The sequence below is a fragment of the Balaenoptera physalus genome (genome assembly GCF_965194825.1).
Source record: "Balaenoptera physalus genome assembly, chromosome: 18".
NCBI lineage: Eukaryota > Metazoa > Chordata > Mammalia > Artiodactyla > Balaenopteridae > Balaenoptera > Balaenoptera physalus.
In genome coordinates, this window is record NC_138899.1 from 9,823,266 (window position 1) to 9,848,892 (window position 25,627).

Here is a 25,627-nt window from a genome sequence, read left to right on the forward strand (position 1 = left end):
TGTCTGAGAGTCAGGGGAGGTCCTCGTGAGGTAGTGGTACTTAAACCGAGACCGAAAGCACGAGGCAGGGAGTGAGGAAGGGTGAGACTCAGTACAGCCCTGTGCTGCGGAAAGATTGGCATCCTCTATCAGCCTTTGTAGAGGTGAAGTGGAGACCCGGAGGGCCGCCTGAGTCTCCTGACCTCAAACAAACGGAGAAACCAGGACTTGTACCTGGTCTTCTGGTTCCTGGTCCCATGCTCTATCTAGCTGAAAAAAGATGCCAAGGAAACGTTCATTTGTAATAGAAATCAACGATCAGGCCTGCTAGGAGTACCAAATCAGGGTCTTCCTGTGCCCCAAAGGCATTGTTTAAAATTTTAGTAAATGCTTGTTAATAGATGCCTCAAGGTTGCAGTCTTGAATTAGGAAGCGAGCCTCTATATCAAAAAGATTTGAGGGGCTTCCCTGATGGCACAGTGGTTAAGAATCCTCCTGCCAATGCAGGGGACACGGGTTCGAGCCCTAGTCCGGGAAGATCCCACATGCCGCGGAGCAGCTAGGCCCGTGTGCTGCAACTACTGAGCCTGCACTCTACAGCCTGCGAGCCACAACTACTGAAGCCTGTGAGCCACAACTACAGAAACCCGTGTGCCTAGAGCCCTTGCTCCACAGCAAGAGAAGCCACTGCAGTGAGAAGCCTGCGCACTGCAAAGAGTAGCCCCTGCTCACCACGACTAGAAAAGGCCAGCGCACAGCAACAAAGACCCAACACAGCCAAAAATAATAAATAAATGAAATAAATAAATTTATTAAAAAAAGAAAAAGATTTGAAATGGTAAGAGCTAGATGGCAATGAAGGTGTGATTGAGGGGCAGCACAGAGCAGGGACATTGGGAACTAAAGGTCAGCAGAGGGGGGTGGATGTTAGGCTAGCCCTGTGTGGGTGTGGCGTCTGGGAGACGTGAGTATGGTGGGTGTGGCAGCATGCTTGGTAAGTTGTATGGTTGATGGTACGTGTGGTTTGAGACAATGGGAGAAGGAAGGCAGACAGTTCAGGATGAGGCTCCGTGCAGCTCAGCGTCCCATCTTTGGTCCTGATGCTTTCCAGAAAGAGCCGATCTATAGGAGTACGGATGAAAAGTGGGATGGCCAACGGGTCACCTCTTTGTATTGGGCATGACGTGAGCTGTGACTAAAGAGAGAGAGTACGTTTCCACGTCTGGGTGAAAAATGAATTAATTATTAACTTATTAAAGAGAAAGAAAATAAGTAAAGAAAAAGTACTGAAGATACAATGGTCGTGAAATACTCACTTGGCTCTTACTAATGATTAATGCCGTCTAAAACTAGGTAACAGGAAAATTTTCATCTGAACCATACCTCACTCACTGCCTTGGATTATAATATCTCACTCAAAGACAATCAGTAACATATTACTCCTTTTTATTTTTATTCTTTCTGTTCGTTTTCTTTTTTATTGAAGTATAGTTGATTTACAATGCTGTGTTAGTTTCTGGTGTACAGCAAGGTGATTCAGTTTTATATATATATATATATATATATATATATATAAACATATATATGCATATATATTCTTTTTCACATTCTTTTCCATTATAGGTTATTACAAGATATTGAATATAGTTCCCTGTGCTATACAGTAGCTGTATATCTATTTAATATGTAGTAGTGTGTATCTGTTAATCCCAAATTCCTAATTTATCCCTCACCTGCGCCCCCTTTGGTAACCATAAGTTTGTTCTCTGTGTCGGTGAGTCTTTTCTGTTATGTCAGTAAGTTCATTTGTATCATTTTTTTAGATTCCACATATAGGTGATATCATATGATATTTGTCTCTCTCTGTCTGACTTACTTCACTTGGTATGGTAATCTCTAGGTCCATCCATGTTGCTGCAAATGGCATTATTTCATTCTTTCTTATGGCTGAGTAATACTCCATTGTATATATGTACCACATCTTCTTTATCCATTCCTCTGTTGATGGACACTTAGGTTGCTTCCATGTCTTGGCTGTTGTAAATAGTGCTGCAATGACCATTGGGGAGCATGTATCTTTTTGAATTAGAGTTTTCTCTGGATATATGCCCAGGAGTGGGATTGCTGGATCATATGGTAGCTCTATTTTTAGTTTTTTAAGGAACCTTTATAGTGTTCTCCATAGTAGTTGCACTAGTTTACATTCCCACCAACATTGTAGGAGGGTTCCCTTTGCTCCACACCCTCTCCAGCATTTATTGTTTGTAGCTATTTTGATGATGGCCATACTGACTGGTGTGAAGTGGTACCTCATTGTAGTTTTAATTTGCATTTCTCTAGTAATTAGAGCTATTGAGCACCTTTTCATGTGCTTGTTGGCCATCTGTGTGTCTTCTTTGGAGAAATGTCTATTTAGGTCTTTCTGCCCATTTTTGGATTGGGGTGTTTGGTTTTTTGATATTGAGCTGTGTGAGCTGTTTGTATATTTTGGAAATTAAGCCCTTGTCGGTCACTCTTTTTATTTTTAAAACAAGCAAAATGTGAGTGTGTTCTTCTAAAATGACTTTTACACTGTAGAAATAAAATAAAAAGTAAGAGTTTGCTTTAAATTCTTCCAGCTGTCCTCCCTCATTCCACTTCCCAGAGGTAACCTAGCGGTCAGCGTTAGGAGCCAGTCTCCTAAGACCCTTTACCCCTGAATTTAAACATTATATCTCCTCTGTAAAACAGCATTTCTGCCTCCCAGAGGCCCTGTCATTTTGACATAATGTTTCCTCTTTCTAGAACACTCTTCTCTCCCACTCAGAATTCAGCTCAGATGTCACTTTCTTAAGGAAGCCTTCTTCGTCCTCAAAGAAACAGATCAGGTAGCCCAGTTATATGTGCCCATATCCTCCTATACTTTTCTTTCGTGTTTATCATAATTTTAATTAAAAAATTTTTAATGGTATAATTTGTTATTTAATGTCTGCTTTTCCAACCAGAGGAAACTCCCTTACAATAAGAACCATAGCGGTCATGGTCAACATGTGGAATAAATACATCTGTGTTTAGAAATGTAGTCTTAGGAATAACAGTTGAAAAGAATCAAAACCAATTCCTACCTACTAAAAAGGTAGAATTTATAGGAATGAAGCATTTGAACAGCTGTAATTAAATTGAGTTAGTGATTTGGCCACTCGTTGAAAAAGAATGGAAGAATGAGGTAGAAGCAGTATCTGAGATGGTAAACGGGTGACCGGGAGTCCCCATTTGGGTATTAGGAATTACTGATTTTGTCTTGAAAGTGGAACTTTGTTTTCAAATTTGACCCCAAGTTTAAAAAACAGAAATTTCATATGAAAACCCATATATCCTACTGCTTTTGTGAAATAGAAAGATCTGGCAACACAGGACCCTCACTCCCATGTGGTGTAATTGGCTGGAGCTGGGCAGTGGCCGCCACATTGGGCGCCGTCTCTCCAGTTTCCGGGAGTCTCCCAACAGTCCGTATTGTTGTCCCGACAGCACTGGGAATGCGTGTTTTATTTATCCACAGATTCGTACGGTCACTTTTCTCAGAGTAGCAAAGTATTTCTCTTTGCCCATCACTCTATGGACAGAAAATAAATAAATAATAAATTCATAAGTGCACACATATATAAATACACACGTAAATGCATGCCTGAAGGAAAACACTGTTTGCAAAAGGAAAGGAGAAATGAACCTGATTCTTTGTAGAAGTGAGGGTGGTCCCTGTGTGTTTAGTACATGACTCCGGGTCTGCTTTTCTCGTTCATTTTACCTGCTGGGTGTCAGGAGGCCTTTGTTTGGGTGACCCATGAAATAAGTTACAGAAGTGTGACTTTAGTTTACAAAGATGGCATAAGGGTAAGTAGTGCGTGGATTTCCATTAGTCCCAAAATGTCTTCCCGTAAGTTTTATGTCTTCATAATTTCGAACTGTTGAAATCTTAACTCAGCATAAATGGAGACTGGCTCAAATTCTCTTATAAGTGAAGGACGTTTAAAAATCATCTCTGTCCTTGTTTCAGGTGAAATTGCTTCTCATTGGCTAACTTTCTTCACTGGTATCGTGTCTTGTATTTTTACTTTCTTTTCTGCTTTCTGTATCCTTGTCTAGTTTATTGGTATACGTCTATCTGTCTTCCCCACGAGCTATAAGTAATTAGGTAATTTAATGAAATATGATTGATTGATGTGGCTTAACTTTCCCCACTACTGTTAAACTAAATACATGATCTGACTGGTGCTTCTGTGAATCTGGGTGTTTGATGTATAATACTTTATTTGTTTCCACTTTCTCTCTCTGTATGTTTGTATCTATCTACCTATCTATTTAAAAGACATATGTGTATATCTGTATATGTATATACACATTTTTTTACATTGCATGAATACATCTATCAGGATTTTATATATTCCTGTAAGCAGTGATTAGGATCTAAGCAATAGGAACAAATTTTTTATTGTTTTTTATTTAAAAAAAATTTTTTCCCCACATCCCTACACACATTTTACCTTATTTCAAATGTTGCAATATTTGTGGTATTTCTACCCCCTCTTTACATATGTTGATTATGGAGGTATCAATTGAATTAGGGACCTTAGAGATCTTCTCACTTTTTTACAGAATAATAGGCTCTGTAGAGCCATTTATCAAGGAAAAAATAGGCACCTTTGGTCTGCAGTTTGAAATCCTACAAATTCCATTCTGTGTTCTGAGACAAATTATAAATGCAATTATAGCTATAATTATAATCATAATGGGAGTCATATGCAGGCATACAGGAAGGGCTTCAGTCTGGGGCCCTTAGGGTGGTCTTTTCTGTTTTTATAATGAGTGAGAATACACATACGTTCACACTGAACTTCACAGCCACGAGTTTGGAGCACGTGGGCAAGCAGGACCGTCTTACTGACCTGGTAGGTTCTGCGTGCTGAGCTCTCTGATGCCACTTGTTGAAATTTTTAGTTAATTCACTTAATGTTAACAGAGTTAATTTTGCTAGGACATTTTTCAGGTTTATTAATGAAATTCATACCACGTTTAATAAGGAAATTAGTCATGATCTAAATCTATGAAATTCCTAATAAATTCATTCCTAAGTTAAGGACAAACTGGGGGAGGGGAGAGAGTTTTCTCACACCACCAAGCAATTTTCTGACACCAGCTGAGTACCCTGAATTCAGCCCAAAGGTTCAGGGCTCGGTCCTACAAGACTACCCCCGCCACCTCCTTTTCAGATGTCACCTGGGCTTCTGACCAACCAGCTCTAGTTGGAGGTGCCAATGACCTCCTCAGGTTCGAATAATTTTCTAGAGCTGCTCACAGAACTCAGAAAAATATTTTACTTACTAGATTACCAGCTTATTGTAAAACAGTGCAATGAGGGACAGCCAGGTAGAACAGATGGCACAGGACAAGGTATGGGGAAGGGGCACGGAGCTTCCATGCTCTCTGAGAGCCAGTCTGCCAACACCTCAGCGTGTTCCCCAACCCGGAAGCTCTCTGAGCCCCGTCCTTTTGGGGTTTTGTGGAGGCTTCATTGCATGGACAGCGTTGATTAAATCCTTGCCAGTGGTGATCGCTTCAATCTCCGGTCCCTCTCCTCGCCCCGGACTTTTGGTCCCAACCCTCTAATCCTTTGGTTGTTGGCTCCTTTGGCGACCAGCCCTTATCCTTAGGTGCTTTCCAAAGTCACCACATTAACATGAGAAAAGACACCTTTATCCCTCTCTTCATGGGAAATATCAAGGGTTTTAAGAGATCCGTGGCAGGCACCAGGACAAAGACCAAATATGTATGTCTTATTTTAAGTCAAAATATCACAGAGGTATTAAATTACTTAATGATCATAACATCATAAATGTAGGTACTATTATGATCTCTGTTTAACAAATGAGAAGTTTGAGGCACAGAGAGCCTAAGTAACTTGATGATGGTCACATAGCTAGTTATTGACTGGGAATTTCCTCGCAGGCAGTCGACCTCGTGTTTTTAACCACTTCATCTTCATCACTGTATGTTATCGTACTACAAAAATATTTCACAGTTTGTCCATTTATTCACTTACTCGTTCTGTTGATGGCCATTGAGGTTGTTTTTTATTGTTTTGCTCTTGCAGACATTCTAAGATCCTTCTTGCCCTCGCATTCTTGTGCACACGTGTAAGAATTATCTGAGCATATATAGTTAGGAGAACAATTGCTCAGTTAAAGGATATGAACAAACTTAGGCTTTATGAGCTGTTGCCTGATGGCTCCCCAGATGAAAGTGCCACTTTTTACTCTTACCAGCAAGATAAGAGTTCTCATTCTTTCACATCCTTGTCCACACTTGATGTTATCAGATTTTTACACCTGATGGCATGAGATGATATATCATGATGTTAAATTTGAATCTCCCTGATTAAAGCCTATGGTTGTTGAGCATTTTTTCATATACACATAGACCACTTATATTTTCTATAGATTGCTTATTCCTGTTTGTTGCCCATTTACCTGTTGATTTTTCCAAATGATTTTCAGAAATTCTGTGAGATTCTAAAGGGCATATCACTTCTACCTAACTGGGAAGACATTAAAATATTAGAAAGGTAAATCCAAAATATTATACTTGACCTATGTATGCACATTTTACACTCTACCATCTTCAGGCAATAACGTAATTCTTTTATGTGGTGTTACCAAAAACATTTAGAAATTTTCTTTAAGTGTGTCTCTAAGTGTGAGTTTCAGCAAAGGGAAAAGTGTCAATCGACTCTTTTAGCATCAACCGGTTACTTAGCTGTTTAAACTCATTTTAGCATAAGCAACAGCAGCGCTGAAGAGGTCACCCTAATGCATGATAAATAGAACACGGCTAAATTGGAGCCTCATTCCTGGGCTGCTGCTGTGACAAGCCGTTTTTCTCCTGCCTCTCAGGTAGGAGTTTTCATCTCTTGACAGTTTGACAGACGTGGCTACACGGTTTTGAGCCATCTTCCAACCCACACCCAGTGCTCTGTTATCTTGAAGAAAGTCAGTGACAAGGAAATGGAAGTATGCCTGAAACCTGGCCTCCTTGAGCTCAGTTTCTCTCTGGTAACATCCCATCGTGTGCCTCCTTCTATAAAGAACAGAAATAATAGGCTTTTACCATAAGTAGGTCAAATTGTGGCAAAATTACTACTATAGTGTTGTAATGCTTTTTGAGAAAATTTCCCTTGAAGGCGAAGATGGGAGGAGGGGTAGATTGTGTGAAATGTGTATTTCGAGTGACAAGGTGACATTCTAGGCACTTCTTAAATGTCTGTCTTCTTAATAAACCTTCCCACAAACTGGCAGATAATTTCAAGAATTGATTGAGCCCAGGGGAACGTAGGTTCCATGTACAAGCAAACCTCTTCCATCCTTAAAGACCCATGTGTGGCCCAGCTAAGACAGTATGGCCCAGGAGAACCTCGGACAATTGGCTAAATCTCCCAGAGACTCAGTTTCCTGACCTGAAAAATGGGGATTAAAAACATCTCTCAGGGGTTGGTAAGAATTAGAAGTGAGGCACATAAAATACCTAGTGCTATGTGTGGGATGCAGCAGGTCACTCAGCCCGCAGAGATGATTGTCGTTACTATTAGCACATGGTTCTCTCCTAACGCTGTTCACTCTGAGTGTCCTACTCAATTCCAGAAAGTCAGCTGTCATGCACACTCATGGTCCAGTGATGTCACAGCCTTCCCTTCTCACTCTGCTTTCTGAATCTTTGCAGTGTATTTCTAAATGTCCAGCAGACACGTTCCCAGGTGTTCTCATGGACACGTCACCCCTCCCCCACCCATCCCCACATAGACATCAGGCTTTTCCTGCATCTCCAGAAACCTGAACACCAACCTATAATGCACCCCTCTTGGTCCTCCCCAAATCTGATCTGTCTTCAATGCTGTCATTAATTCAGTCTTTTGAATTTCTCTGAATCATCCGCTCCACCCCATGCTAAGGTCCCTGCCCTCAAAATTAGATCAAAGCTTCCACAGTGCAGTGATCGCTGACTCCTTGATTGTATTTGGCCAGTTTCTCTCTGCTTCCAGCTGCTTCCACTATAGCTTTCACATGATAAGCGCTTAGCAAATATTTGGGGGGTTGTATGTGAATGTGCACACGTGTGTGCTTTCATGTACAGAACTACACAACCTCCCACACAGCAGACACAAATTCTTACTCTCCCCTTAAGTGGATGCCAACGATCCCTTCCCAAAACACGGTAGTCTGAGACCATCTCAGCTGATCACGGCTGGGCTCACTTTTGATCTGAAGTCAGCCAGCATCATCAGCTAGCTCACCAGCCCTCATCTCTGCTTCCAGACATGGCTGACTGTTGGGATAGAGGGGATGACGGGACTGGTGGCCACCATGAAACAGACCAACCTGTAGTGTTAATGTGGTGGCTCAGGGCTCCAAGAGCTGCAAGAGGAAGTCACAACTCACAAGTATTTTCCAAGTGTCTACGTACATCGTTTTTGCGATTGTCTCACTGACTGAAACAAATCACATGGCTAAGTTCAGAATGAGAGTGGGATGGGAGAGCACTGCCAAGGCTGTGGATGCAGAGGTGGGTTCAATTTCAGGCAATTTCAGGCTCTCCACACAGGCTAAAGGGAATTCAAACATCACTGGCTTAGTATTACAATCAGTCCTTGGCCGCATTTCTCTTCCACCAGGCATGTTTTTCTTCTTGTTAAAAACTAGTTCACATAGTGGAGTCAGGAGTTTTGAAAAATATTAACAGCAGTCATAGATATTTGTGGGCAATTTATGATTTAACATCTAGGCTTACTCCAACAGAGTGATATACTCACGGTAGCCAAGAGATGAAAGTGTCTTACCAAGCCCCTCTTCCTTCTTCCTACAATTTGACTTCTGCGTGTGTGTGGGATTCTCTTCCCCAGCTTACTGTTCAGGAAAGAAGCAAACCAATCAGGGCATGACAGTGGGTGTAGTTTTCACTGGTACCATAGATGGTCAGTACCTTTGTGGGAAGTCACTTGTAGATTGCCCTCTGCCCTCTGGTTCTCCAAGGACATGCAGCAGGCAGAAAGGAAGAGCAGAGTTTTTAAGGATATCTAATGGTTCTGTTTTCGGTATTGCTATAAAGATATTTCCTGTTTAACAGAAATTCTTTATATTAGACAGAAATATTTTGTGTATTGATAGTAGGAGTAACAAATATCCGGATGTCTTCTAAATAAGTGAAGGGAAATGGGAGATTTATTTTAGGTTTTGTGCCCTTGGTCTTTTACATTATGTTCTTGTTCTTACGCTCATGGCTCACATGCAAGACGGTTTCTGAAAATTTCATCTTGTAATTGCATTGTTCTCCAAATATGATTATTTTGAAATCTAATTAAAACACAACTTTCTGTACGTGGCTGATACAGTGTTCAGTGCATGAAATTTGTTTACCACGGTAGGGTATTTTATTCACTCAAGCAGTGATTTAAAGATTTGAGTTCTGAGCTGTACTGTTTATTATCCAAATTTATCCTTATTGTGGCCTCTTAAGCCACAATTTTGATTTGTTAGATGTTTGCGTGCAGAGTCTTCAGAATCTATAAGGCACTATTCTGTAGGAAAAATTACTGAACAAATTAATAGGAAGAACTCCTGTGAAGTACTTAAGCATTCATACCACTAAAAATGAGACACCTTAAGACCTTTTTGAAAATCTATAAATTTTCCTGGTCCCTCTCAAGATCACTTGTATCTTCCACTTGATTTCTCCTCTTATACATTCGTACCTTCCCCATAAACAGCTGACTGTGTCTCTACCTTTAAATACCTTTTCAAATATAGCAATAATAATAAGAGTTTTGGAGTGTAAGATGCCTGCTATGGCATCTATACTATTTAGACTCTATCCTGTTTAGACTCTGTACTAAATAGTCTCATTTATATTCATGTTCCAGCCTAGAGATGTAGATGTTATTACACCCATTTCCCATATAAGAAAACTAAGTCACAGAGAAGTTAAATCGGGTACAGAGTCAAGATTTGAACCCAGCTCAGGCTGCCTTCAAAATTGACATTCTTTTACACCACGGCAATCTTAGACCCTTCGGTGAAGAACAGGTCATCTTCAGCTTTCAAATATAGGGTTCCCAAACTTACACCCTCTGTTAAATCACAAACACTTGCCATGGGAGCTGCTGCTGCTTTAATATGTAGGCAGAGTCAGCTGCATTTTGACTGCCTGATAGGAGGCAGGAGAGCACTTGCTTTGGACTCAAAACAAATGAGACTACTTTCTAAGTCTGTGAACTTGGAAATCGATTCATCCTTCCCTGCTTCTCCATAGGTGAGGGGATAACAAATGCACCTTTTTCACAGGGTTGTTGAGGATTAAATGAAATTTTTACACCAGCATGTGATATGCTTGGAATGAGGCTTGGCACAAACCAAGCCCTCAGATATGAGCTCTTATTTTGATAATACATTTTGTGGACGTCGATTTGAATTGAGGGAGGATCCCTAGCCAGGTTTGGCATAGACTTCTGTCGTTGAGAGCATTCCTTTCACAGTAGAACTCAGAACTAATGTGAAGAAAGGTGACCTTCCCTGTTCTTCTTTTTTTTTCGGTGGAACCCTTTGATCGGGTAGAATTTTGTAGCACTGGGCAGATGTCTGCGGTCCTGTTTCCTAGGAGATGATTTGAGCGGGTGTATGTCAAAATCACCAACAGTGCTTGCTTTAGTTTCCTATTGCTACCGTGACAGATTTCCACAAACTCAACGATTTCAAACCACACAAATTGATTATTTATGGTTCTACAGGTCAGAAGTCCAAAATGGGTTTTGCTGGGCTAAGATCAATGTATTCGTAAGGCTGTATTACTTCTGAAGATTTTAGGGAAGAAACTGTTGCCTTGCCTTTTCCAGATTCTAGAGGCCACCCACATTCCTAGACTTTATGAAAGAGTTTGTGCTGGTATCTTCATAATCCTCTCCAAATGGTTGAAAAACCAACACATACTTTTGTCTCATGAAGACAAACTGGTTTAATTGATTTTTGATCTTGGAGTTGAAGGAGGCAGGGGGAGGTGGGCATCCATTTTTGTGACGATGTATCTTGATATAGTGCCGTAGTATGCCAGCCAGTATTTGTTATATGTTTTCGTCAGTGATTACAGGCTTTTAGAATCATAAAATTGTGAATGCGTGAAACATTTTATAGGTCACCCAGTTTAACCTGCTACTTAGGAGTTTCCTCTACAACAGAGCTTCTCAAACTTTACTATCCACATTAATCAGGGCTGAAGATGCAGATTCTGATTCAGTAGGTCTCTGCGTTTCTAACACACTCTCAGGAAGCTGCTGGTCCAGAGACCACACTTTGAGTAACAAGGCTTCTGAGCATTCCTGACATTGCTGCCTTGGGGATGATTCTGCTATAGTCTCTTCTTCATATTTTGATAATTCCAGCTGTCACATACAGAAATCAGTAGGTCTTGGATCAAAGCCAAACTCAAAACATGTGCAAAATTTTTCTGATGGTTTAAAAATATAAATCAAAATGACATTGCAATTGAAGGGAATTTTTAAAAATCTAATGTGTATGCAGGATCTGAAGAGTCTTATATTAAATATATCTATAAATATATAGATATATACACATATATAAAAATATACACACATACATATATACATACATATATGTATGTGTATGTTTATCTATGTAGCCTACATCCATATTAAATCATACAGTTGTGAAAATCTCAAGTTATATAATATTTTGTGGCGCTTACAACTTTAACATTTTCCTTTACATTAATTTTTACAACAAAATGAAAAATCGCGGGGTATAAATTTGGACTGTCCTATAGATGTAAGTGTGACTCTAAGTGTAATGTTGCCAGCCGTTCTACATTAAGGAAGCCTGTAGCCAAGTTCAAACGTTGGTTGAATTGGATTGAGTTGAAGTGGTCTATGTAGCTAGCTCTACCTTTAAAGCTAAAGTTACTGGTTTTATTATTTAAATTTGGCTACTGCACATACTGATTACCTTAATTCTTATTTAATATTTGAAAGTTATTACTTTGGAGAAAGCCAGCCGAGCAATGGTGATTATAGCATATCAAAATCCATTGTAAGTGATTATTTTAATGACTCTGTACCAACAGGGATACGTAGGCATTCAGACAAAAAACAACCTAATTATAATGACAGCACCAAAGTGAAGCTGTGACAGTCACAAAACCAATTTAAAAGTTTTTTGACAGCCATGGCTAAAAGCTTTGTTTGGACCTTTCAGTAATAACAGTTTACTTAAGACATAAATCCGCAGCTAAGGAAAATAGAAAGTTGTGGCTTTTCTGTCATGCAGATGAAGTGGGATGGGAATCAGTTGAAATGTTTTTAATAGAACATTATATTGAAAAGAGTATAGAAAAGGAATAATAGTTATGGAATTTAACTCTCACAATGCAAGAAAGACTAAATAAAAATTCTAATGAGGATAGAAACTTGGCCACTGATTTGCTTATCTACTTTATGAAGGTCAGTAGTTCCTGAAAGCAAATTGATGTGCATTTAAATATGTTGATTGACAGTTCTGGAACTTGATTTTGTATTACCCATAAAATAAAGTCAAGGGCAAATAAATGGATGTAAGAATGCATCAGTAGCCATGGTGACACACAACCTTACTAAATATCTGCTTTTCCAATGGCTCTGACATCTCTCACATTATTAGACTTTATTACTTTTATTTATCTCACTTGGTTCTGGACTCAAATATACAACATAATTAATTCTTTGACCTGGTGCAGTTTATTTCTCATTCCTGAACAGAAAAATACCTCATTCACAGAATTGCATTTTTTTACTGCAAATCTTAATAGAACGTTTATAATATGCAAACGCTGATGTAAGAGCTTACAGATATTTACCTGTTTATGATAACAACTTTTAGAGTAGCCAGTATTGTCTCCATTTTACTGATGGGAAAACTGAGGCACAGAGAGGTTTAAGTATCTTGCTCAGGGCCAGAGTTCGTATGTGGTAGAGTTTCAGCTCCACGCACTTTGGCTCAGAGCCCGTGCTGTTGCTGACTGCAGGGTCATGAAGCCATATGGATGTGCACATGTGGATGCAGAGAGCCAGTGGTGAGCCCAGAGGCATCCTTTGCCTCTTTTTCTGTTCTTAGGTCCTGCTTTAGTTATGTTCTTTCAGTTGCAAAGACCGAAGGAGTCTCAGGTCGAGATCAAATGGTGTCCGTAGGTGTCTGTAAGTACTAAGAACAGGCGAGACCCTGCTACATGGTGACACCAGTCCCTGGGCAGTTGGCACCAAGGGATGTGATTCAGTGGTTTGTTATGTGGTCAGCCTCTCTCTCCTCCTTCTTCTGCCCAGGGCCTTCAGCTTCTACTCTGTCCTTTTATATACTTCTTACCCCACAGTGGGCAGGGTCTCCCAGAATGGACTTAAACAGACATGGGTACAGAGCCTGGCTCTGCTGTATACTTGCTGTGTGGCCTTGGACAAATGACTTAATCTTTCTGAACTCACTGGAAGAAGTGAGTAATATATCCCACTGTGTATATGGTGGAGATGAAAAGAGATGAAATAAATAACATACTTACAGTATTCAATACATGGCAGCTATTATAATAATAGTCATTTTTTTGGGATGCCTAATTATTTCACCTCAGTGTAGGCAGCAGACTTGGACCAGACTTGGGTCCAAATTGTGGTTCCATCTTCAACACGTGTGTGACAGAGAGAAAGTTATTTAACTTCCCTGAGCCTCAGTTTCCTTCTCTATAAAGTTAGAGTAACTTCCTAGGGCCGTTATGACATTAAATGAGTTAATTTATGTAAAGCACCTACAACAGCTCCAGGCACATAATAATTATAAATATAGACATTAGCTATTATTAGTTGTAGTGTAATTTTCAATAACATATTTATGCAAAGGGTACAAAGTTCCAATATATAAGATAAATAAATTCTGAAGATCTACTATACAGCATAAGTGCCTGTAGTTAGCAATACTCTATTGTGTATTTAAAATTTGCTAAGAGGATAGATCTTATGTTGTGTTCTTACCACTAATAATTATAATAATGGAGTTGAAAGGAAGCTTTGGGAGGTGACGGATATGTATATGGCCTTGATGATGGTGATGCTTTCATGGGTGTATTTTTACCCCCAAACTCATTGAGTTGTATACATTCAATATGTACCACTTTTTTTTAATGTCAACCATACCTCAATAAAGTGGTTTAAAACATAGAGAGTAAATTATTAAAAATAGTAATTTAAAGAAATAAATAATTTACTGAGGCAATAAATTTAAAAATAAATAGATCTTAGGTTTCTCCCACTTTTCTGGTTTTATGTTTATCTCTAAAATGCTTTCCTCAGCAGTAGCTCTTTCTCTTAACAGAATAAAGCAATACTTGTTATGTGGTATCAGCTTTCCAAAAATAATTTCTGCATAGAGTCAGTAGTAAGGATAAAAGCTTCCTAACTAATCAGTGAAAATTAAGATATAGGCTATATACAAGTTCAATGAAATGTATTTTCGGCTTTTAACCAAAAGTCTCTGAAACTCTCTCCCCAGTTATTTTTTAGCTGCCTGCACAAAAATGATTCCTTTGCTCACACTATTTAGTGACATTCATCAAGTTATCTTAGAAGGACTGTTCTGGACATGTGGTTGCCAAGGGGCAGGGGGTGGAGGAGGGATGGATTGGTAGTTTGGGATTAGCAGATGCAAACTATTATATAGAATGGATAAACAACAGGTCCTACTGTATAGCACAGGGAACTATATTCAATATCCTGTGATAAGCCATAATGGAAAAGAATCTGAAAAGGAATGTGTCAATATATGTATGTATAACTGAATCAGTTTGCTGTACAGCAGAAATTAACACAACATTGTAAATCAATTATACTTCAATAAAATAATTTTTTTTAAAAAAAGGACTGTTCTGCACAGCAACATATCACAAAGATGTTGCAGACCAAGGCCTAAGCACATAGTTATGTTGAATCATGGGTTTGTTTCTTTGTTAAGAGTTCACCTGTTTTGCCTCCTCAGCAAATGATGCGGTCATCCGTCTTCCACATGTTCATCCTGAGCATGGTGACCGTGGACGTGATAGTGGCTGCCAGCAACTATCACAAAGGAGAAACCTTCAGAAGGCAATACGACGAGTTCTATCTTGCGGAGGTAAGCAGCTCACGGGGTGCAGATCACTTTTCAAGGTAGGCGAAAACCTCGGCTAGTCATAGCACCTTTTTTAAATGTGAAAATTAATTGCAGTTTGTTAATTACTTGGCTTTGACCAAAGCTGATTCATTGTCCGCTTCGGAGGTGTTTCCCTTGGTCACCGTGTTGCCTGATTTGTTTCCTGTCACCCTGGGCCTGAGTGATCTTTCCTACAGTGTGTCACATTGCCATGGTAACCTTGCCCTGGGTGTTACTCTGGCCATCTTGCTGTTTTCCTATCAACCTCTCATTTTCTCTCCTTTGTCATGTTGTGTTAGTCTGTTTCCTCCTAAGTGTAAGCAAGCAGAGATTCAGAATATTATAAATGAGCAAGTCAGCTCAACAGTACCAAGGAGGGGGCTGGAGAGAAACTGAAAGATTTCTGTTCTAAAAATCTGAGGTGTTGCAACCTGCACTAAAGATGTCCAGTCAGGAACAGGTAGGTTTAGTGATTAAATCAGCATCATCCAGCACCCCACATCCCATACCAGAGTTTTGTAATAGACTTCTTATTGCTGGGGTAACTTTGTTAATGTTTGATTCTTAAATATTTTTTAATGATTTCCAGAGACCACTACTTTTTTTCATTGTAAAAAATTATTTCTAAAATATATCTTAGAATTCAGTGGTTATGTATTTATGTAAAAATTGATTGACAGACAGCTCTTTCAAAACCCATTCATCATATAAGTGAGGAATGCATATCCAGCTGTGCTACACTTCAAGAAATCCAATATGTGAAAAAGACAACTTAAAAAGCAGAAACATCGCAATGTGATTATTTTTATTACAAAACCACTTTTCATATACAAAATCAATTTGCCTTATAGTTGAGTTCTCTTATATATGCAGAATTCTCCCAGTGCATTTAAAAATGGATTTGGTTAATAAAAAGTCAATCCACCAACACATCAACTTTTCAGAAAAAGAATTGATAGTATACAGCTATTGAATATAAACATCTATGTGGGTATCAAGAACCTTTTAAGGAGTCACTTATGAATTCCCCTCTTGTGGAGGTTTGTTTCCTGTAAGAAAATATCATTAGTATTAGACTTTCACTGTAGTAGAGTCTCTGTGATGTGACACTGCTTGATAGCTGTGTCGTATATGGAGCTTACAGTTTAGCAAAAATATAGACAGTGAACAATAACAACTTTTTATGCTGTGGAGAACAAATGACAGGGGCTTATGAAGAAATTATGTCCAGCCCAACACCTGAAAAATGGGTATAATTTTGCTGCAAATCCAGCACAGAAAGCATGGCTTGTCATTGAAAGCAGAGGGAAACATGGACCAAGAGTCATCCTTGCAGGTGAATTTCTAACACAGGGATGGGACTTGAAGGAATCCCAATCAAGTAATTTCCGTCTGTCCTATGAAGTAGGAAGCAAGGTCTCCATCCAACCTGATGATGAGACGGTAAAGTGGGAAGCTGGTGGAGAAGAGAGATAGGACACGGGTAATGTGGAGAATGCAAAAAAGCTAATGAATGATACATCGAATGCAGCACTGAAGATTGAGACTACAAATTTATAGTGATGCCAATTGAGACAGGCCTGTGACTTTCTTCGGCCTTTCATAAAGGGGAGAAGAAAGGCAACATTCGGATTGGTCCAACTTTAGAGCTTTTTCAGTCTAGTGGAGCTGAGAGACAAGGGATCAGGGAACATGGGTGGTTGGCAAAGGAGTTGAAATGATGACCCTGTGGTCTAGGTTGGATATGAAAAGAGGGAAAATAAGAGGAGAATGAAAGAGTAAAAATGAAGGATCAAGGGTCTCCAATGGTCAAAGAACAGGTATAGTTAAAGGGATGGAGTAAGAGAGCTAGAAGGTAAGGTTGTGATCAGAGAGCGGGGTGCAGGATTTATATTTCAGAATAATTCTGGGTAACTAAATACAAAATCTAGGGTGTTCTATGGATGTGGGTGGCTCAAACGTAATGATGGAGTCAAGGCAAAAATGGCAGGGAACTATCGGGGTATGGTGTTGGCTAAATCTTCACAGTGACACACGTCATTGAGCGTGAGGCCAGTTCTTCTGGAAAGGAGTGTAAGTGGCATGGGAGAGTGACTGACAGAGAAATGAATAGAGATCAATAGAGGGCCCTCTATTGAGGGCATGGGGAGAGTGTGGGGGAGGGTGTTTTCACCTGACGGAGTACATCTCAAAGGGGTGTGGAGGAGTCATGGATGGGGCATCTCTTCCTCATCCACACATTGTCCTCCATGGGCCACACGGGGCATTGGAGCATGGGTATCCTTTTCTGGACAGGGCAATGGGGGGAGTCATGCATTTGGGACAGGACCGGTAGAGGCAAGGATGGAAGAAGCGGACTCTGTGCTCAGAGATCGAGAGTGAAGAAGAAATTGTTTAACAGGGAACGAGAAACCCAAAGGTTAATTAAAGGCTCTGGGTGGAATGAGGAGGGAATGTAGGTGAGGTGGAAGAATTACACAATAGTGTTAAAACCAGAGGCAAAAAGGCTGATGACAGAAATGCCTAGAATAAAAACAGAAATGGCTACACGTGATTGACCTTATGCCTGTCTCACTGGAAGGAGTAAATTATATTTGCTTCTGAGGGAGCCCTGGATACTTAGAGATTCCATTAACATTTCCTTTGTAGCCCAGTGTGCATACTCAGTCGTACTAAATCAATCCTATACAGTAAATACATAAGCCATTCTGGGAACAGAAGAACAGAACAGAATCCTCTGGTAAATTTTACCTAATTTTTTCATAAACAAAATTGATCTCTTTCCTAATGTGTTTATGTGTGTTAGCTGATTTATGATCACACTGTAAGAAATTCCAACAAAATTTCAAATATTTTAATATTGTAGAGTTCACTGATACTATTTAAGTGTATAGGTAGCGTCCAGTGGTAGTTGAAAAATCCTTGTCATTGTTCTTTTTTGTATATAATGCTATTTTTTAATTTAAAAAATCAGAAAGAGGGACTTTCCTGGCTGTCCAGTGGTTAAGACTTCGCCTTCCAATGCAGGGGGTGCGGGTTTGATCCCTGGTCAGGGAGCTAAGGTCCCATATGCCTTACAGCAAAAAAACCAAAACATAAAACAAAAGCAATATTGTAACAAATTCAATAAAGACTTTAAAAATGGTCCACACACACACAAAATCTTTTAAAAAAAGATTATTAAAAAAAAAAATCAGAAAGAGAGGATTGTATAGTAAAATCTGGCACGTATGTTTCTATTAATTGTTGCCCACTTCCCAAACCCCTGAAAGTAAATTTGATTTTCATAAACAACGTAGTAGAGATTTAGTTCACTTAAAAATGTATAGGCATCACTTTATTCTTGAACTACTGAAACATTCAGAATTTGTTCCGCATCTATTTATCGATTTGGGGTGTCTGAGTTTCCCAAAGCATGTTTGGTCTTTATTCAAATCACATTATCTCTTTTCTTTGTATCAGAAACTTGCACATGGTTTGTTTTAAATGAGTGTGGATAAGTCATTTTAATCACACTTGATTTTTTTATAAAATACTCTCTTTAAAAAAAATGGTAAAGATGGTTTGGGCTTAAGCCAGGAGTCAACAGACTTTTTCTTGAAGAGCCAGATAGTAAACATTTCAGGCTTTTCAGGCCATGTGCCCTCTGTTTCAACTACTCAACTCTACTGCTGTTGTGCAAAAAGTGAATGTGGCCTCAGAAGGGTTGTGTCCCAGTGAAATTTTATTTATGAAAATAAGCATTGAGCTCGATCTTGGTTTAAGCTGTAGAAACACAGAGCGTGCCAACTAACATCCCCATGGGTTAAATTCACATATAGTAAGACTAACAACATAATAGCTACCATTTTTTTAGAGCTTCCATTATGTTGCCACGTGCTTTAAAGGAATTCATTATCTCATTTAATCCTCAAAATGGCTATAATAACAGCAATTCAAGTGTATGGACTATAATGACATAGTATTTAAGGTAATAGCATTATGTAATATTTTGAAAAGTTTACCTTTAAAATAGATCACAAGAGGCCATGAGCTTTCAGAGAAGTAATTTCTTGAGTTCCCACATATTCCAGAATAAATTATTTTGAAAATCCAAAATAAACCACTCTACCCAATAGGAGTCAACTTGCAGTCTAAAAAACATCCTTTAAGCATAAATTAACCTGCTTAGCTCCTGCTGTGAAGCTGGGGACTTGTTTAGTTACTTTGGATTAACTAACCTAAATTTAGAATTAGTTGAGAAACAGGGAAAACTTTTCTTTGTTTTCTAGGCTCTACATAAACACAAAGAGGTAAAGTTTTACTTTCTTTTGTAAGAGTTTCATTTTTCATTTTGATCTAAGATAATTCATTGTCATTAATATACATAAAATCACATGTTATAATGAACATAATTATATTTTACAATGTATAGTCTCATTTTCTTAATAAAGAATAAAACTTGAACAATACTCTCCTATTATTATATAAAAAATATAAATATATCTGTATATCCACTAGATTTTTAACAGAAGTTTATCAGCACAGCCTTATGCACAGAAGATTCACAATTTTAACAAAATTCCTCTTTTAAGAAACTCATAAATTGGTGGGAGAGAGAGGGGAACAATGAAGTTATAACAGCATATCCCTGTTGCATTTCTGGTCGAGAGAGAGGTTTACCTCATTTAGAACTCCAGGGTGTCTCTTTGGTTTCCTCTTTTTCTATGATTGTTCTGTGTTTTGAAGCAGAAGGGCTTTCGTAAGCATATTTGCCATCCTACAGGAAGTTATCTTTTCTAGCAAAGTGATTTCTGTGTTCCTCTGAAGACATTTGGCTTTATGATATTTGTTAAAATGAAATTAAGTGAAAGAGCCATTTATTTTAATTCCAACAAAATCTGACAACCGTATTTCATCTCAATCACAAGAAATGACTGAATTATGAAAGTAACTCATCCTGCTCCACCAGCAGTCTTTCATATTGTCATTAAGTTTAATTTCATTTTCTGGGAAACTTTAATTAAATAAGTATCTTTTGGCTGTAGCTTTTTCATGTGTTTCTATAGGATTTGGGCAGTATCTTGCTGGGTGAAAATATAACACAATAATGACATTCTCGATTATTCAATGATCCATCTCCAAAGTTTGCTCTTTAACTGTCTAGAATATTGAAGTTACACTACAGACTAAGAGTAGGTGATTTACAGACACCTCTGGAATGATGCAGGTCATCATTTATTTGGGTGTTATTTAACCTGAATTTCATTTAGGAGAATAGTGTTACCTGAATTGCATTTGTCCTGTTATCTTTTTCTGTGATAAATATGCATTCATTTTCTCATGAATATCCATTATGTTTCTCTGAAATTATGAAATAGAGTCTGCAACACAAATCTTGGATAATATATTTCAAATATCTTTGCACATATGGGCAATATCTCTACTATTTTATCTTCTCAGACCTGCATAGTACAATCAGCTCATTTATAATTTGTCACCTATAAATAGTCATACATTATTCATTGAATTAAAAGGGCAGAACAATTTCCATTGTTCCATTTATATTAAGCGTGTCATTTTATGTTCAGTTATTTTTCTCCTGAGCTTCAGAAATTTGGCAATCTCTTGTCTTACCTGCTAGCCTCACAAATCCAATGATAAGTTCTTTTGGAAAACAAGCATTTTAAACTAATTTCTTGCAATTTTCATTCTAAAAAAAAAAAAATCTTTTCACAAGTTATGTGCTGTCATCCTAAGAACAGATATAATAATGTTTCTTAGGACAGTAACTCCTTTAAATTTGTTAATTTAATTTAATTTATTTAATTTTAATTAAACCTGCATTCACTTATTGATAATTTTCTTGAGGACGAGAGGACTTGTTGTAGTAGATATTAAATGACATATGTATTATTATAAGATGAAAATTTGGAAAATAAATAATAAAATGTGGTGTTTAAAGAACTCATACAACCTGCATTCCTGAAAATAACTAATTAAACTCTACTGTCGTGACATCAAACCTGATTTATCTGCACAGCATGAATTCTCAACGGGAGGTGAAAACACCTCTAAGGGGATGCAAATTATTCTTGGGGAGGCAAAAAAATCTTATTCTTGCCATATATAAAGAAGAGATTGATATGTTTATATTTATAACATAACTGTGCTAATAAAATTCCATATGGTGTAGTGATTAGAAACTAAATATCTAAACAGACTCCTTGGCCGGGGAGGTGGTTAAAAATAAAAAAAAAGATTGCAAAACACTGATTTAGGAAAATTGTAAGAAGAAAGAAATATTTTGGTTTTTTTTCATGTATTGTTTTCAATTTTTTTCAAGTAATGTGACAAAAATATTTATGAAAAGTTTATTATCCTCTTACAAATCTTGCCTTCACTCTTAAAAAGACAAGTTTCAACTTTAAGCACCCACCGATAATGTAATGTACTCTGAGGGTTCGAGACAGAGGAAAGGTCCCACTGTGACCTTTTCGATGTGGGGACTGAAGAGTTAGGGGCCAAGGTCATGGGTGCTCGCAGGCTAGGAATGACCAGGCTGCACCGCTGACTGGTAAGGACCTGCAGAGGACCTAGAGATGGTCCTGCTGAGTGACGTACGTCAGACAGAGAAAGGCAAATATCATATGACATCGCTTATATGTGGAATCTAAAAAAATGGTACAAAGGAGCTTACTTACAAAACAGAAATAGAGTCACAGATACAGAAAATAAACTTATGGTTGCCAAGGGGGATAGTGGGGGAGGGATAAATTGGGAGATTGGGATTGACATATACACACTACTATATATAAAATAGGTAACTAATAAGGACCTACTGTATAGCACAGGGAACGCTACTCAATACTCTGTAATGACCTATATGGGGAAAGAATCGAAAAAAGAGTGGATATATGTATATGTATAGCAGATTCACTTTGCCATACAGCAGAAACTAACACAACAATGTAAATCAACTCTACTCCAATAAAAATAAAAAAAAAAAAGAAGGATTTGCAGATAACCCCTAGATTGGACGCATTCTTAGGGGATGCTTCTGGGGAGCCCTTCCGGGCAACTGGGTTCTGCAGGCAGCCCGCTAGCCTCCTTTTCGTACGGCCGACAGCAGGACCGTTGCAAGTTCCACCCTGTCCAGCAGGTGTCAAGGTTGAGTTCACTGAGGCAGGCTGGAGCCACCCATTGAAAAGAGGTTGCTAAAGAAACCTCCTCACTGCTTCTGCCCTGATTCCTCCCAACTGCTGTCTTCTGCTGAATGGAAATCCTACGCTAAACCCTCTAACCTACACTAAATAACTGACAACTTAACTTTCCTAAATCCCTTCTGTAATTCCTGACACAGTTCTCCCCTACGCCAGAATAGCCCATAATTACAAGTAAGTTAGACATATTTTCATGCATAATGTTTTTCCATGAAATTTCAGCACTTTGGGATTAATACCGGTTTTCAGAGGATGGGAACGTTAGCTTGTGAACAATTAACAAACTATGTTAGAAAAAAGGTATTTGCTCCCAGGAGAATTGGAATCAGGAATTCTAGTAGGCAAATCAGTGGGAATATGGGTATTTATACATAATCACATAATAGTTTGCTAAATCCTTTTTAGTGCCTTTTAGTGTCTTTGAAAAGCATATACGTTTTCCCACCAGGCAAATAATAATGCAAATGGTTCCAGCTGCCTATTTTATTATAAATTATGATCATTTAAACAGGTCACTCCATCTGTCTTTTGATAGCAAATGCAAAGTAAGTAAAGTGATTAATTGTATTTATATGTAATTAGACAATCTATTTGGATATATTTCAGGCATTTATTGGTAGTTCCCTGCTTTTAAAAAAAAAAAAAAAGCCTACTTTGATATGGATTACATTCCTTCCTTTGGAGTGAAAGTCTAAAAACACAGGTGAGGGAGAAGTGGAGACGTGGGTAAGTGGCCGCACCAGACCAGGCTGCAGGGGAACCTTCAGGATGGACGCATCTGAGTTTCAGCTTCTCCTGAACTCTGCCAAGGTGCCTGGGGGAGGGGACAGGTGCTGGACTTCCTCATCGTGCTGCGGGCCCTCGAGCGAGAAGCCGGGGTTAGAGAGGAACTGTCTCTTGTTACGACTTGGAGGGATCTGGGTCCTCTGGTCGCCTCAGGCTGACCCTGCAAAGGAGTTGCATCTGCCCACTGCTTGCTTGTGGTCCTGGGAGGTCTAACAGAATCCTGTTGATCTCAGTGATCCAGGAAGGAACTCTCCCCAGAAGCTGAATTTCTCCCAGGAGGGAAGTTAGGAATGGATTCCACCAGCCTGGGAAGAATCCTGACACGAAGCGGCTTCCTCCTGCTGCCCAGCAAAGCGGCTGTGGGGTTTTAGGTCTTTCACCACAAGAAACATGATGCCTCATACCATCCCTTGTTTACCACTGCTCAAGAGAGCATTTTTAAAAAAAATTTTTTATTGGGGTATAGTTGATTTACAATGTTGTGTTAGTTTCTGCTGTACAGCAAAGTGAATCAGTTATGCATATACATATATCCACTCTTTTTTAGATTCTTTTCCCACATAGGCCATTACAGAGTACTGAGTAGAGTTCCCTGTGCTATACAGTACATCCCTATTAGTTACCTATTTTATATATAGTACTGTGTATGTGTCAATCCCAATCTTCCAGTTTATCCCTCTTCCCCTTACCCCCTGGTAACCATAAGTTTATTTTCTACATCTGTAACTCTGTTTCTGTTTTATAGATAGGTTCGTTTGTAGCCTTTTTATAGATTCCACCTATAAGCGGTATTGTATATTTGTCTTTCTCTGTCTGACTCAAGAGACCGTTAAAGACAAACAAACAAAAAGCATATAGCCATGAGCAAGCAAAGAAAAATATTCTTACACAAAGGGATTCAGAAACTGAGGATGGAACTGGGAAATCCAAGATGAACATCTAGTACAGGAGTTTCCCAGTAGAGTAGAATTGGCGGGAGAGAGAGTAGGTTTTTTTTCCCCCAATGTCTCAAAGATAGTTAATTAGGGCAAAAAACAAGCCTTCTGAACTTTGACTAACATTTTCAAAAAGTGAGCTGAAAAGGGCAGGGTCATTGATGAGAGCTAATTCTTAATATAGGAGAGCAAGTGGAAAAAATTAAAAAACGGTAGAAAACATGAGGGAAAAGCAAGAGACTAGCCACTCAGATGTGAATAATAGGAGCCCCTGAAGGACAAAGGGAACAGAAAGAAGAGTAATAATAAATGAGAGAAGAAAATTTTCCTAAACTGAGGTAAAGCATAAATATGTAGATTGAAAGAGCTCACTAAGTGTCAGAGAGGATAAATGAAAAAAAGGTACATTCCTAGGCATATCCTGGTGGCCTTCCTTGGTTGCAAGCATAAAGAAAAAACTTTTTTAAACCTCCGAATGGGCTTAAATAACCTGCAAAGTCAAGATAAATATATTGTGCTTTGGATGACTCATCCTCAATATTGGAAAGTAAAGGCAGTGAACCAACATATATATTGACCACTGAGAGAAAAGAACTGCAACTCAAGACTGTATGCAGCCAAAATATTCATGTCAGTATTAATAATGCACTTTAGATAGAAAAGGATTGAGACAGTATACAACCCTTGATGTTTATTTGAGGAAACTACCCCAAAGTATGCTAAGCCTAAGACAAATTCTTCAGAGTCCACAGGACTAGATAGATAAGATGAAAAGGAAATAAAAGTAGTAGGTATTGAATCTAAATGGAAGATAGTAATTAATCCTTGAAAAAAAAGAAATAATTACAATTCAAAAAGCTAGAATTGGGACTTCCCTGGCGGTCCAGTGGTTAAGACTCTGCACTTCCACTGCAGGGGGCACAGGTTCAATCCCTGGTCATTGAACTAAGATCCTGTATGCTGTGCGGCACGGCCAAAAAAAAAAAAAATTGATGGTTGATCTCAGAAAAAGCAGAATTTAGGAAGGGGGTGATATCACTGGGAGTGTGGGTGAGAGAAGGATACTATGAAGTTTGTAGGTTGGCAAGGGTGTGAGGGAAGAGTGAGCAAGTACATTTGTGCGGGAGAGGAGTTTACAATTATTCAATTTGGATGCAATAATAAAAAAGTATAGGTTGATGTAGGACAGTTGGGAATTAAACTGGGAGATTAGAAAAGCAGAGTCCAAATAAACAAGGGGGAGAAAAGATATTAACAACAATTTGACCAAGCCAGAAAAGACAAGAAAAGGCTAAAAGATGAATATCAATGACATACAATAAACTAGAAACATAAGACCAGGTATAACTTTGGCACGCTATATGTGAGAGGGTTGAATTTTCCTATCAAAAATCATAGAAAATATGCCTTTAAAGGAGAAATGGCTGATTAAAGGTTGGGGCAGAGAAGGTCCAAGATTTTTTAAAAATCATAGAAAATATGATTATGTTTAAAC

At 38.6% G+C, this 25,627-nt stretch overlaps 1 protein-coding gene across 7 annotated transcripts in view; it reads left to right on the forward strand.

The window, feature by feature from the left end:
- The window catches only part of NALCN (sodium leak channel, non-selective), a 282,121-nt gene that overhangs the window by 96,038 nt on the left and 160,456 nt on the right, over positions 1–25,627 (forward strand). For all 7 annotated transcript variants that reach the window (XR_014255981.1, XM_082434589.1, XM_082434590.1 and 4 more), the window contains one exon: positions 15,060–15,191. Coding sequence is in view for 6 of the 7 variants with exons in the window: in XM_082434589.1 (XP_082290715.1) it covers positions 15,060–15,191 (132 nt within the window). In the remaining variant the exon portion in view is untranslated. The remainder of the gene's footprint in view (positions 1–15,059; positions 15,192–25,627) is intronic.